Consider the following 14,920-nt stretch of genomic DNA (forward strand, 5'->3'; position numbering starts at 1 on the left):
AATGCCTTATTGTTATGATGGAAGGTGGTTTATGTATTTTAGTTTAGGCATAATCAATCTAAGCAATATTTCCCATAACTACAGTATTGTAAAAACTGTATCTTAGCTTTTCTGTGATCTTTTTACATTGCATGTTTTGAGGATATTGTTACCATGTAGGATACGACTGAAATGTGATAAAAGGTTTGATATGAATTTTCTACCAGTGTATATCATGGTACAAATGTACGTCTTGCCGTTCGAAAAGTTGTTTTGTTTTGGGTTCATTCTGTTGTAAGAATGAAAGAAACGTCATGTTAGCTACAATGCTGCATTAAGAAACCGGTAACGTTGGGAACATCATTCATGTTACAAGTAGTGCAATTGTTGGTAGTCATATCTGCCTTGCAATACGCCATGTATTCATATCTATGGGTTCGAAAATAAATTGTACAGAATAGAAAAGCGGCGTTTGTATACAATGACTTTGTGCAGAGGTTTAATAGTACATGAAAGAGAAAGAGAAAAAAAAGATAGTTTGCTGAATTAAAAAAAAACTCTGGCAGCACAAATGACTAAAAGTGTGTTTTATTACAGTAGGTAAAAGGTATGCTAACATTATAAACGTTAAGATGGCAAAAAAAAAATAACAGCCAATTCATCAGAATATTTGCATCGTACGAGTTGAAGGGAATCTGTGGGTGAAAATCTCATGAGACGATAAAGAGTAGCCTGGTACCCAGCCGTAATATAGCTCCCGAGTCTCTTCTCTCCTCTTTGCTATTGCTAAGAGGAGAGAAGAGACTCGGGAGCTATATTACGGCTGGATACCAGGCAAGATAAAGAGTGGAGATGATACAAGCCATCGTCCGTCCATCCAACCAACTTACATGTGCCATCGCCAGAAGATTAACTCATATCTATGCTTAAGTGATTATACGTGTAAATACACTTTTTAAAGCGGTGTAGAAACGATTCACCACAAGAATGACTTATCGTGGGCGCTATGTGCTGCTAGATAGGAGGACGTCATGACGTCATATATAATCAGGTGACTTGTGAATGAACGTTCCTTGTGTTCTCCGTTTCGAAGGACCGCGCTGTGACTGGGGTCCTTCGCTTGATCCTAGTCACAACCAGTTCTCTCAGACGGTACAGTCCGTACGCCAGGAGATGGAACACCGGCGACGCAACGAACACGAACACCACCAGAAACACTGCCGCCATGCCTGGGTCCTTCCCAAAATCCATCACCGCGTATAGGGCTGTGGCTCCGTCTCGTCCCTTTCCCCCTGCGGCCCAGTAGACGACATAGAACACCGCGTACGCCGCTGCGTAGGCTACAGGGTAGATCGCGTTTAGGATCCTAACTGGTGTGCCGCTGACTGAGAGGTCCAGAAGCGCGATGATGGAGTTTACGACATGTTCAAATATGCTGCTGACAGACACCGTGCCCCTGTCCAACGTCCAATAGAGCGTTGTGACAAAGAAAGCCGCGGTGATGCTGGTGTTGTGCAAGATCCAGTGGGCTTTGTGATACCAGTGCAGTCCGCTACTGTCTTGGATCGTTTCTTCATTCTCATCATCACCAACATGCTCAATATCAGTCAACTGAACTGCTTCTTCTACCGTGGCTATGTCTCTATTGGTGGTGTTTTCGGACGAGGTGGCCATGGTAGTCGGTCCTGCTCCTTGTTCAGACACGAAGTCCACGACGCAGACGACCAAAGCCATGGCCATGTGCGCGGTAAGGACGGTGAAGCTCCAGTTGGTCAGGTAGATCGGCCACGGGTCGGACCGTCCCTGGATATGGTAGTGATAGATCAGTAGGAACACCAAAATGGCCAGCGTCAGGGCCGTCATCAGCGACCTGTAGACCAGAAAGCCTACCTGCCCGCGCCACCACTGTTGAAACAGATAGAAATGTATGATTAGTAGACATATGCATGCCTATATACTATGCAGCTATTGCTGCTGCGTTTCTCAGTAACAGGTTGCCAAACCTATTAGGCGAAGTCGAAAGCGATTCTGCAGCTATACCAGGACTGACGCGGCTAATTCAACAGAGACAGGAAAAACTGTAACGAACAACAATGAAATGTTGTTTCCAAAGAATTGCCTTTTAAGAAAGCTTAAGAAAGTTGACAACAAAAGTTATGTATAACAACATATGCATGTCTAGCAGAAAATTGATCATTTCAATCTGTCATTTAATGTGTTGTCTTACAATTATCACAAGGGAAGTCAAATTGTTCTCTTCGTCGGTCTTGCCCCATCACAAAACTGTTTTTGCTTTAAAGCTAGTACATGTGTATTGTATCACAGCCATATGGCCGCAAAACGGCGGGGTAACACGTAAAATTGTGCTGTCCTTGTGTCTGCGATATGCAACGTTTGTCACAGGGATGGAGCCAAATTGTTACTCTTACACTCGAGGTAAGGGTCGAGGTTAGGGCCGGCTATACGGTTAAGGTTAGGGTTAGGGTTAGGTGGAGTTTGGGTTAGCCTATGCAGTGTGACTCCTCCCAAAATCGACCCACAGACGTCTACTTGAAAACTACCATGCCTCACGAGTGTGACTCACATCTCTCCCCTCAGGTATACTGGGATCCCTTGAGCAGTGTTGGGACAAATATTTGGCAGGGGCAGAGACTTTGCTTGACACCGGAATTCGAAGCCACTGTATACTCTGGCATGTGGCCGGTAGGCTGTGCCCAGGTTCATTCAAGTTCATTAGTACCCTAGGGCTAGAATCATGTAACATGGTGTGAAACTTGGGTTCGTTGTCAAGAGCGTAGTTTCCTTCACTGATATGAACTTCTCCGTTGCTAGCTATAGCTTCTCAATCATTAACACTACTTTGGCTATTTTCTGACATTCCGAGAATGGACCTATGCCAATGAAAACATCCGAATATGAGGTCTTTCGGTTGCGCTTTAGCCCGTATTAATGACAAGTTTAGCAGCTGGCACATACTTTTATAAATGCTGTCAGAAAACAACAGAATCGACCACAGCCACGATACATGCATACGATCTGTGATAACGAATATTCTACATACCGGTGAGCGAGAGAAGACTGAGCGATCGCGGTGGTGTAGGCGGAGGGCGGCCAGGGAGAACTCCTCTCGACAGGACATTTTGGAAAAGATGCCTTCAGGTTCAAGTAGCAAGTTGTGGACAGGTTCGATTGTGCTGCAGTTCGCCGTTTAACCTAGGGAAGCAACCACAATGTCTGGGTACATGCGGAACCTTTGTATTGCATCAGATCGTGGTACTATCATCTGGGTGCTGTATGCTAGTTTATCGAACAACACAACAAGTGTTTCACCGAAAGCGTTAATTGCTGTAGTTCTGTCAACTATATTGAAATTCTGTAAAATCTTAAAGATTCCCCCACACCCCTCTCCACAGAAGATTCAGCGGTCCACTCGTGCATGATATTTTTCTAAAGTGAAACCAGACCCTGCAGGGCTTTGGCCTTGACTCAACAGAGTCCTGAGATGACACACTTGGTGGGAATGGCCGTCTCCTCGTCGGAAATGTCATTGACGTGTCACAATCGCGGTGACCTCTGCGTGATAACCCACCCTAATTACACCCCAACACGTACCTTTACGGCCCTTCTGCAAACGAACGTGCCGCCCTAATATGGCCGTCTTACCCAAATTTGATCTAGTTTCCTCCCCGAAAGTGGACTTTCTTCACCTATATTGAGTGATTCCAGTTAACGGCAGTGCCTTCAAGAGCCAACAGGGCCTGAAATGATCTGTACTAGGACTTACATAGAGCAATAAACGGAAAGTAAAATCATCTGTTGCCGATGGACGACCAATATTGCTTCCCTTGGAGCATCTACTTAGAACCGACGTCAATATGATACGGTGAAATGTATAGTTTCCGCATGTCGGCTGGGTTTCACCTACGGATGAACTTAAACTAAAGTCGTGTACAAAGTTAGGTTTTAGCTTAATGACTTTTGGGCATTAAAGTTTTGCCAATGTTTTACCAAAGTCGTAGATCATATAATGATGAATATTGTTGTTCTAAACGTTATTGTAGTGCTAGTGTTTTTTACACAAATCATTGTTACTGTAATATTAAGCGGAACTGGAAAGCAGGTCTGAGTATATATATGGCCCGGTTAAACAAGAAGTGAAAGTGGAAGAACATAATGTGTAATATTTCAGCAATACACACTTCCCTAACTTGTAAAACACAGGTGCGCCCACACACACAGATGCAGACACAAACATCGACAAAAAATAAATTTACAACCTAAATCCCGTCGAGGTCAGATATTTATATTGCGGCGTTCAATCCAAAAAGATAATCAACCACAGGCTTTAAGATAACAACTTCTTTGGCCAAATAATAGTACCTGTAAGTATATTATAACGTAGTGGTACAGACGAATGATGCCCCCGTCTTACAGGCTTGGAACAAAGAACCCGCACCTCACTTACTGTCCGTTGTCAGTATATCGCACCCGCGGCCGTCTAAAGAGATCGGGCGCTACAAAGTGTGTCACCCGTTCGAAAAGATGACGTCAACTAGTTTTCCAGCATATATATATTTAACATCTAGCAGTACCTGTCCAGGTCATGGGTCAATTATGCATAAAGGATCTGAATTGTACGAGTTTACTCTTCCATGTAATAACTTATTTTCTTGATTGGTCGTTCCGCCTTACATTGCGGGGAACAGGTTGCGAGGTAGATCACCTGTAGCATCGAGGAAAGTCTGGACTCCGAAAGATATGCAACTTGGTAACTTGACAAGAACAACCTTCTACATTCGATGATCAATAAATCAAATAAAGCTTGTTTGAGCACAAATGTACAATAAAGGTCATTCATTCATTCAATAAATGAAAGACCTTTCTGGAACTAAAGGACCAATTTAGTTTCAATATTTAGAGGAGATGTCTGAAGAACCTATTGACGGATCGTCATGATTTTGGTATGTAGATAGCCTAAGTGATGACGCACATAATAAGAACCTAATGATGCAAATCAACAACTACTTTTCATAAAAGTAATTTACGCAGTAAAAGCCAATGAAGCTTATGGAAATACCTACATTCATATAAGACCTATAAATTAATGTATAAACGTTTTGGTTTCAACCAAGAGAGGATGGCTACTTCTCGGTCTTCGTTCTGTTTATGTTCAAAGAACAAAGATCGTAATCAGATAAAATCAAAAGTGCATACCTACCTGCATATGAACCCGCGCTGCCACAATGGAACCATATCGTAGTTTCGTGAAATGTCACCTTTTATCATTTCAAAGGAAAACATATTTGGCTTTAAATTACATTTCGTCTACGTACTGATCATCTAACTGTGTTTAATATCTGTATGAACATAACCCGGTTACGTACAATGTGTATAGAATGTAACGTTAGTCATGATGTTCAAGAGCATTCACGGTGCCGTTCAAAAGCGTCTACTAGCAGTCCAAAATATTATTGCAATGATTAAAAGACATGTATTTCTGGGCAAAATAAAAATAACAAGTTGTGTTAAAACTAGCCACGGTCTTACCGAAACTTTGGTTGATAAGCGTGGGGTTCGACAAGGCTGTAATTGTGGTCAAACTTTGTTTATTCATCAGTGAAATATAAGATGTGTTTAATGACCATCTTTAGAACCCTCCTGTATTGCATAAGGGTGCACCAAGTCCCTGTTCTTTAATAATAACGTTTTAGTCAGGTTTTCTTAGTGTTAGACTCCTGTGTGTTCAGAGAATCCTGTGCAGCCCGATAGACAGATAAACTTTCACACCCAACATCTGCTTCATTTCTGAAGGTGACTGACCTTAATTGTACCCATCATGCCTCACTTTTGCGCTACTTTCAACATCCAAGATGGCGTCCCTTCCGCAGAAAAAGTTTTACCGTCAGCGTGCCCACTCCAACCCCATGGCTGATCACAGCTTTGATTAGTGAGTGATGCATACTTTTAATCGTAGACTCAATGAAGATTATGTAGGTCTGGTGTGTGATAATGTAGATTGGGATATAGGAGGTTATACACACATGTAGTACAGTCTGGTGGGGAGGGGGACTAAAACTAATCAAACGTGTATTTTTTTTTTCAAGCAGTATCGTCACTAGTATCTACTAATAAGTGTTGTTCTATCCATCTGTCTGAAAGGGTTGTTTATATTTCGACATAACATGCGTCTACTATAGACACAAACCTCAATATAGCTATAACATGCATTGGCATAATACCGGCCGTAAGACTTATACCGGCCGATAAAAAATAATGGAATTTAAAGAGATCTACACATGCAGCAATAGTTATTTCTGAGGTATGCACACTTCAGACATCTAGGTGTCCAATACATCATTTACAAAGCATCGATTACAATGCAATTCGAAGACAACAAGGCGAAAAGTTTTCAGTATCTTTTTCGGGACAGGCAGCTCGTCGTGGGACGAACACACCGTCACATCGATTTGTAGATCATAATTACACTAGCTCACAGCACAAGACAAACATGATTCAACAGCAATCTTGAATTTCTGTTGGTGACCTACAACTCATGTAAAAGTGTGAAGAACCGTTGCATAATAGTCCGGATCTACGACTGAATGGGCAAAATTGAACGTATGCAGCCATTTTCCCGCCATTTTTATATCTACTCCAGCAGTAAAGTATTACGTCACAGCGGTTGTGACGGACCAAAGTTAAATGAAAATTCTTGACAGTATACGTCCGTTTTCTCATGACATTTTGTATGCTCATGCAGGTTTATGTTTTATGCATTTACTAACAGAAAAGGAAGGAACATGGAGGATGTATAAAGGTACATAGCGACAGTTAATTGTGCCGTGTTTCTTCCGGCCGGTATTTTGTACCCCCTCCCAACCACGTGCCCGTTCGCCGTGTAATTCCGCGGCATGTTACAATTACGATATTACGCTTTTAGCAGGACAAGAGTGGCAGAAATGTTACACAGAAGAAGTGGCAAGGGTAACCTATAACAGCAACATGTAACTGGAGAAAATGACAATTTGTCAAATCAGTATGGCTAGAGAAATCGTCGTAAACGTGCTGGTATTATGATAATAGATGTTAGATCGTTTTCACAGAACGTTCGAAAACCGCTTCTCCACGTGTGGGCACCATGCATGTTGGATGATAACCTGGATAAGTAGAACACAGAACGGCGCTACCAAAGTTACTTGCGGCGGGTTCAACTTCAAGTGTGCTGTTTTGTCTCCGTACTGTGAATGATATAGTGATGTAGCCAAGGCTAGATATCAGGACAAAGTTGCAATAATAGGTCTTGATCCATGTGCTTTAAGAGAAAAGGCATTTGACGATCTATTAAACGCTCTTGCCGATGGTTGAATACCCGGACATCTGTTACCGCTACGACTTGTCTTTCGGCCTGAGGTACGGTCTGACTCAACTACTTCGTAAGTAACCATAGCCTGACTAAAAACGGTCTCCTAGCCCGACAGTTTCCGCCCCCCTCATTAAACCCAGCCAGTGAGAGATTTTGTAAACACATCTAGTGCAAAATGTAACAACCCAAACTACGTATTTTCAGCCATACTGCGACAAAGTTGGACCACAACGTCTTAACCCCACCAACTTGTACATCACCTCGACACCATAACGTTATTGTAATCTCCCCCAATACGCTAAACTGAGAACAAGATAAACATTCGATCGTATTGCCATTATGAAAACAAGAAGAATTCCCTGAGGCTAAGGTTTGGTCGTTACATATTTTCAATAATAGCTACGCATATGTGTGCGTGGTAACTTGCTATGAAGCTTTTCAAACCCTGCTCACTGCGACAGAAAACAATTTTCATTTCTTCAACTAGAACCTACACAGTAAATATATCCCCACCTGTAAGACAAAGTTGGTGACAAAGTTAGAGATCTTCAAGCTTGCAGTGCTGACCTGCCAGTGTCACACCCTGTCTGAAGATGTTGTCTAACCGGTTAACCTGTCACTACACATGACTTGACTTGAGGTAGAAGGGACACTTCATACGAGTTATTTGAAGTAAACAACAAACGTGACAGCATAATGGCAATCCAGTACGTTATCCCTGCAGTCTTCTTATTTCAAAATGAAATATCCAAAATAGTACTCTTAAAAGGGAAAAAATTTTGACATAGTTAACATGTAATACTGTGCATAACAATATAGAAACTCTGATCTGATGGTGGTCTTGAAATTTATTTATTTATTCATTTCAAAACTGGTGCGTGACCCCAGCCCTGCAACTTTTGAAAATTTCCAAGGGGGCTCACCATACATGCATGGCCCTGTCACATTATCCAAGATCTTTGGGCGTATCGATGAAAGATATTTAAGATCGACAGAGGGTTGCGCGTATTTTTCACCGGAAAACCGTCCCTGTCACATACAATCCATACTTTGTACCTTGTACAATAGTTGCGTAATAAAGTTATCTTTATAAGCGAGGCTCAGGCGATTGCCGCAGAATCGTCGTCCAATCGATTTTCGCCAAATATGACAGATATAAACAAGACATATGTTCAGACACTAGTGGACAACATACAGTAGATCACATGAAAACCGAGGTGTCAAAACAAAATTGGTGTCAATTTCACGGAGGAACTTTCATCAGATAAAACTTTCTTGATTTCACAGCAGTCGTAAACATTCAAAGGTCAAACCAAAAACGTTAAAAGATGGAGTGGACGTCAGAGGTCAAGGTTCTGTAAAGCACTGAAGGTAACATTAAGATCTTCTTCACTCAAGATTGACAAGGTTGAAATGTGTACTGTTGTTATCTCCACCCCGTTCCCTGGTAGCCCTGTGAAGCCAGATGTGATGGACTGGTCACCTTATTACCCAGCATTCTTTGAGTCGCCCAGCCAAGCGGAGAGGCACGATGATGATAAAGAGGCCGAGGAGCGACTGCCGTCCAGGGTGGAGTTCGCAGATATCGGCTGTGGGTACGGGGGCTTACTGGGTAAGGGAACCGTTGTTAGACTTCTGTTACAACCTCTCATACCTGTATTCATAAACTCCTCGCTAATATCAGCTCATACAAACACAAAATTTGCCTTGATTACAGCATATCTAAGCAGGGAGAAGTTTGAAATAAAATGGAGTTCTATAAGATCATGTGTTAATAGTTTTATTCTACATTCTATCATATTATCAACTTTTCGCCTGCTGCCAAAACCACTAACCAATAGAATTTTGGCACCAAACAGCCACAGCGACAGGCTGCTCGCCATTCCCTATCCTAAATCATTTCATAAAACAGCTTAGACTTTTCTGTTGTATGTACATTTGGTTCACTTGGATATTTGTTTTATTTTTTCTATATTATGTATGGTCCCTAGCTGTCCTTACGAGCAAAATTTGACATGTAATTTTTGTCTGTCTCGACCAAGTGGCGCTGTCCCCCATGTTTCCTGACACCCTGATGCTGGGGATGGAGATCAGAGTGAAGGTATCAGATTATGTGACGGACAGAATAAAGGCCCTGAGAGACAAACATCCAGGGGAGTACCAGAACGTCTCCTGTATCAGGACAAACGCCATGAAGTACCTCCCAAACTTCTTCAGAAAAGGACAGGTAAGGCACGGTTTGTTTGTGTGTTCAGTATAACCTGTAAAATGCCTTTGGGCATAATGCACTAATTCCGTACAGTGAGTACAAGCTACACAAGACCAGACTGTAAGGTTTGGTCTACTTTCACTGGGAAAAACCCAAACTCTTTTTTGATAAGTATGTGTGCTGAACTGAATAATATTTCCAATACGGCACACTGGTGAGTAGCGGTGAGGTGGGCATTGGTACCTCTTATGATGATATTATAACAATAAAGATATGTGTATCCTTTCCTGACTTCTTATTTCAAAGTTAAAAACAACTATTAACTTTGTTGTCTTTTGTTATCTCCAGTTGAAGAAGATGTTCTTCTTGTTTCCCGATCCACACTTCAAGAAGACCAAACACAAGTGGAGAATCATCAGCTCCACCCTGCTGGCTGAGTATGCCTATGTGCTGGCAGTGGGGGTGAGGGCCTATCATGTGCTACAATTCTCTTAATCCTGTCTCATACATTCTACAATGTACAATAAGCTGGATCATGGTTTTAAAATCAAATTGTATATGTGCAGTCTGATACATTGTGGTTCTATATCTTTTATTGCTAATTTCTTAAGCCAACCAGGTCTCTGAACACCCAAACCAAAAACGTAAGGCAATCCACATACTTGTATGACTTTCCAAGTCAATCTGATCACAGTACAAAAGCCCTTTGTCTATAGGATGAGTTTTTTTCTCTACTGTACTTTACTATATGTACAGTTCTTTTGTTTCAGGCTATTGTCTACACAATAACAGATGTTGAGGAGGTACATGAATGGATGAAGCAGCACTTTGTACAACACCCATTGTTCCAACAAATGACTGCAGAAGAATATGTAAGCGTGGTTTGTATTGTATTTTTCACACGCAGATTACAGTAGTATTAGTGGTACAGATTTGTGTTAAATGTGTGTAAGTGCAAACCTTGAAATAGTTGATTTTGGTAAGCATTTCCATTATTTTGGTCCACAACGTTTTGTATTGTCTCAGTTAATGTTGTGAATCAAAAGAAACATGTACTGCAAAGTTTTTTTCACCATGCTGTACTTTATTTGTGTGTATATTTGATACCACAAAGTAAACAGATTTACTGTATTCCACATCTGACACTGTTTCTCTTCTCGCAGAAGGATGACCCGATTGTTGAAAAACTCTATGAAAGTACGGAGGAAGGCCAGAAGGTCACCAGAAACAAAGGAGACAAGTTCCTAGCCATCTTCAGACGAATCAAGGATCCACTTTTACCAAACTAGACTATCTGACATGTTTCTTTGCAACGGCTGATTTAATATGATTTTATACGGTAACAGTTATATAACCCAAGGACGTTACATAAAGAACATCCTTGTAAAACATTATTCAGTGCTTGAAATACTTTGAGCACTGCTTATTCAAATATTATGGTAATGTGGTCTTATTTTTGTCTGTCAGCATGTTATTTAGATTAAAGCGAAAAGAGTGGCTATGAGATAATTGTTTCCTATCAAAAGTTTGAGAATAAATTATTGACGTATGGACACAACTTTACTGGCCGTTCCATATGCCCACACACCCAACTCATTCATACGCTCAATCACTAACTCACTGACTTCTTCACTCACTCATTCACCATCACCCAACTAACTCACAATAGATAGACAGAGGTTTAAGGCATTTCACTGAGAAATGTTAGGTACGGATAAAGGTAATTCAAACATGTCCTGTACCTCGACAGGCGTGAATAACATAACTTATAAAACAAAGGAACAGAAATATTCAGTATTTTATGGACGCAACAAGTCACAAAATTTTCTTTGTTAGGCTGGGCCGCTGGGGAAATGAATGGACCATTCATCATTGACAAGATGTACGCAGGTAACATTACATGTTGTATGCTCAATAATATAAGTTCATTAGTCCAGCACGCTTCTCCAGTCTCATCAAGAATGTTATAAAAGATCTCATTAATCAGCGACTCATTCTTTGCTGATTGGCAGTCTATTGAAGGTTGCTGAAGAGGATCACATCCGTGATGTTTGTGGTGGTGTTGGCAACCAGTATGATGAAAAAAGAATACCCAGACTTACGTTATGTATGATGCCATTATGGCGCTGTTTTGCAGGAGACATTTTATCTAGAACCAAAACAATTGTTACAAGTTGCTACTACTTCTTCATGCATCAAGTTGTTTTGATTGTATACGTACTGTATGCAATCTCTAAGGCAGAAAGACATTAGGAGACATTCAAACCATGAGGTACTGTGTAGCAACATATTTATTGGTAATCTAATACATGTAAAAGTAATGTGCAGACAACAAACTAGTATGCGTATATACATGGACAACATGTGAATCTATAGATCTTGTCTAACACTAATAGCACAGTGATACATGTAATTATATCTTTTATATTCTGCTTTCAAATCAAAATCACAAATTAAGATCATAAGGTAATCATATACTTGCCACTGCCCTCCATAGGATGCAGTATTCTTTCAGTTAATTTCTATGATGGAAAGATTCTCTGCCATACCTGCCAGCTGGTTAGCATGCGTCCTATTGTGTCATGTTTAGGGCTGCCCTGCTGCCATGTTCGAATTCTGTCCACTTCTAGAAGAGTCAACGCACTGTAGATTTAAGGGAGGTTGTACGACCCGTGGATTCACACGGTTTCCCCGTATTAAGGTGACGAGCACCTGGTGAAAAGCTGCAGCATCTAGACGGATTCTCTTCCGTAAGTTCGGTGTGCGGATGATACCATCCTCCTAACGCCCGGTCCCCAACGGCACTACCTTATGGGGCCCTGCTGTCCCAGGCCCTACCTACGGGTATTATGATTGTCGCCACAAACAAGCTGTCAACCAATCAGAGAACAGGCCTTCCTTGGGCTTCCTTGGGCTTGAAGCTGTCTCGCAAAGGCCGCTGGGAAGCTATCAGCCAATCATGTTACGTATTACCATGACTTTGTTTGCTCACCATGCCAACGCCCGATCCCCAACGGCTGACTGCCCATATAAGGGCAAGCTCATTAATATCTAATAAGTAGGGTGGGTAATACCGCCGGCAAAAGGGAAGGAAAGCAGAGTACAGTCAGGAATAAATGACTGACGGTACTCTGCTGTAGGAGAATGGATGATACTTGCAATTGGATTGATTGCCGAGTTCAGAACCATCAGCAAGGCCACACTTGGCACGGGGCACATCTCCCCAGCTGCACGGCATACCGGGATGAGTATAAGAGGCAGTAGCCAAAAGATAAAAGCCACTACTACCTGAATCATGACAGTCCTTGCCTTGTGCATACTTTTCTGGAATTTTCTTTCTGCTTCATTGCTAGGCTGATCTTGCCCTGCCCCATTTTGTTCTGGATCATTTTGACCCCCCTGCTGCCCAAGCCTTCTCTTTAGCCGTTTTCTGATGGCTATGAATACACTTATATTAGTAAACAGCATGATGCATGCTGGCAAGATGAATACGATGACTAAAATAGCAGCATACGGCAGGGGGTTAAAGTTGACACATTTTGATATGGGCATGTCCAGACAGTTCCAACCCATGCTGGGTATGAAACTGAACAAGGACAGAACAAGCCAAGAAGAAACTGGCCACACCTGCATCGTGTTTTGCGCTAGGAGCACGGGTGTAGAACAATATGGGATGTCTTATAGCAACATAGCAGCTTACAGACAGTAGGCATAGTGCTGATGCAGACATTGTTTGAGTATACATGATAAAATTGGAACTGTTCATTATGAAATACAGTCTGGTCAACCCCACCTGGTCTACAAGTCCACACCGTACGAGGAGTCCTACTCCTGCTAGCAGGTCTGTCATAGCTAGGTTTGCCATGAAAAAGTAGACTTGCTTGTGCAGCTCTGGTGTTCTGGCGATTCCCCAAAGCACGACAGCATTAGATACGATGATGTGAAGGCCCGTCAACAAAAGGATGACAGTTATCCCTGTTCCCAAGTCCGAAAAGTCAGTGTACATGGAGCAGGCTTCCTCGGCTTCGTCGTAGGACATGTTGTTTCGTAAGTTTGACAGGATGCAGGGAATCTTCCTGTCAAATTGACCCTCTGCTGTCTTGTCGAGAACGGATGAAAGAGCAGAGCTGTTGTTGAACATGGCTGAGTTGGCTGTGGTCTTTCGTGGCTAGCAGAATAGACTTCAGTGGGATAGAGGACCAGTGAGGGGCTCACGTCTGCGATGGAGTCGACAAGCAGAATGAAGCAAGGGACGGAGCACTGCGCTTTATCAGGAGTGCTGATAGTTCTTACATCATGAGCTGTCTTTTGGTTTACCATGGCAACAACTCAGCCTCATGAACATGTCCGCAATGAAGTGATAGGAGTGAATGGTATTGTATGTACGTTAATCAGCCCTTTGTGCATTTCATATATAACGTTACATAGGTTCATTCTTTGTGCTTATATAACACCATGAATATGTTATATAAGTGCCAGTCTAAGGAAGTTACATCTTAGGCATACTAATTCAAAATACTAATGCATGATTCTTTGTGCTTACATAACACAGTGAATACGGTGTTATATAAGTGTCAGTCCAAGAAAGTTACATTTTAGTTAGGTATACTATTTCAAAAGAATGCATAATACCCATGCATGATTTTATTTCACTCCATACCGGCTGGAATCTAATGCAAGTTCACCATTATTCACGAGGTAACCTATATCCGTTCTACTTACAAACAGGGAATGTAGAGATATCAAGTCGATGGACATGTGGTTTCAAATTGCATTATTGGTAGTTATTGCAGTTTGAAACCACCGTCCGTTGACTTAATATCCCTAAATACCCTAGTCTTGAATGCAACGGATAAAGGTTACCCTGCGAATAAAGGTGAACTAGCGTTAACACTACAGTGCAGAATAACAAGTGCCTGTCATCAACCTGTTACAAATTTGGTTACAAAATCACAGCTAACCCTGCAGACAGTGCATGATTGTTGTATATTTTGCCATAGATTGTACCTTTCTGGCAAATTCTGCCAAATTTCAACTCGATTAAAAATGAATGTTATGAAACCACTTGCAGTAAGTTCTGACTCACCCTCGTAAGTAATCTTCATCCTTACAAACTCTTAGGCATTAAGCACATTCTAATGATACAAACTTTGAACAAACTCACAAAATCATTTTCTGTCTCATGCACTGTTTCAGCAGCAGTACTATTACAGCATGGAGATAAAAGAAACTGATATTGCAGCTTTTTGTATTGAAATCTGACATGCTTCTTTGCAACAGCACTGCACTTTATCAGGAGTGCTGTAAGTTCTTACATCATATGCTGTCTTGTGGTTTACCACGGCAACAGCTCAGCCTCATAAACATGT

General features: G+C 41.6%; 2 protein-coding genes across 3 annotated transcripts; one reads left to right on the forward strand and one right to left on the reverse strand.

Annotated features, from left to right (window-relative positions):
- Positions 1 to 37: 37 nt before the first annotated feature.
- On the reverse strand, positions 38 to 8,787 carry LOC118416612 (protein rolling stone-like). The gene is made up of 3 exons (XM_035821765.1): positions 7,856 to 8,787; positions 3,041 to 3,192; positions 38 to 1,884 (listed from the first exon to the last, which is right to left on the reverse strand). The coding sequence occupies exons 2-3, from the start codon at positions 3,116 to 3,118 to the stop codon at positions 1,027 to 1,029; spliced, it is 936 nt and encodes a 311-aa protein (XP_035677658.1). The 5' UTR covers positions 3,119 to 3,192; positions 7,856 to 8,787; the 3' UTR covers positions 38 to 1,026.
- LOC118416616 (tRNA (guanine-N(7)-)-methyltransferase-like) lies at positions 5,744 to 11,456 on the forward strand. 2 transcript variants are annotated; one of them, XM_035821772.1, is made up of 6 exons: positions 5,744 to 5,926; positions 8,794 to 8,954; positions 9,385 to 9,569; positions 9,900 to 10,013; positions 10,322 to 10,423; positions 10,718 to 11,456. In XM_035821772.1, exons 1-6 carry the CDS (start codon positions 5,850 to 5,852, stop codon positions 10,838 to 10,840), a joined length of 762 nt encoding a protein of 253 aa, XP_035677665.1. In that variant the 5' UTR covers positions 5,744 to 5,849; the 3' UTR covers positions 10,841 to 11,456. The 2 variants fall into 2 exon arrangements, with proteins under 2 accessions (XP_035677665.1, XP_035677664.1); XM_035821771.1 differs by having other exon boundaries at positions 5,745 to 5,926; positions 10,715 to 11,456.
- Positions 11,457 to 14,920: the final 3,464 nt, after the last annotated feature.

This window comes from Branchiostoma floridae, chromosome 5 (genome assembly GCF_000003815.2).
Source record: "Branchiostoma floridae strain S238N-H82 chromosome 5, Bfl_VNyyK, whole genome shotgun sequence".
Classification (NCBI taxonomy): domain Eukaryota; kingdom Metazoa; phylum Chordata; class Leptocardii; order Amphioxiformes; family Branchiostomatidae; genus Branchiostoma; species Branchiostoma floridae.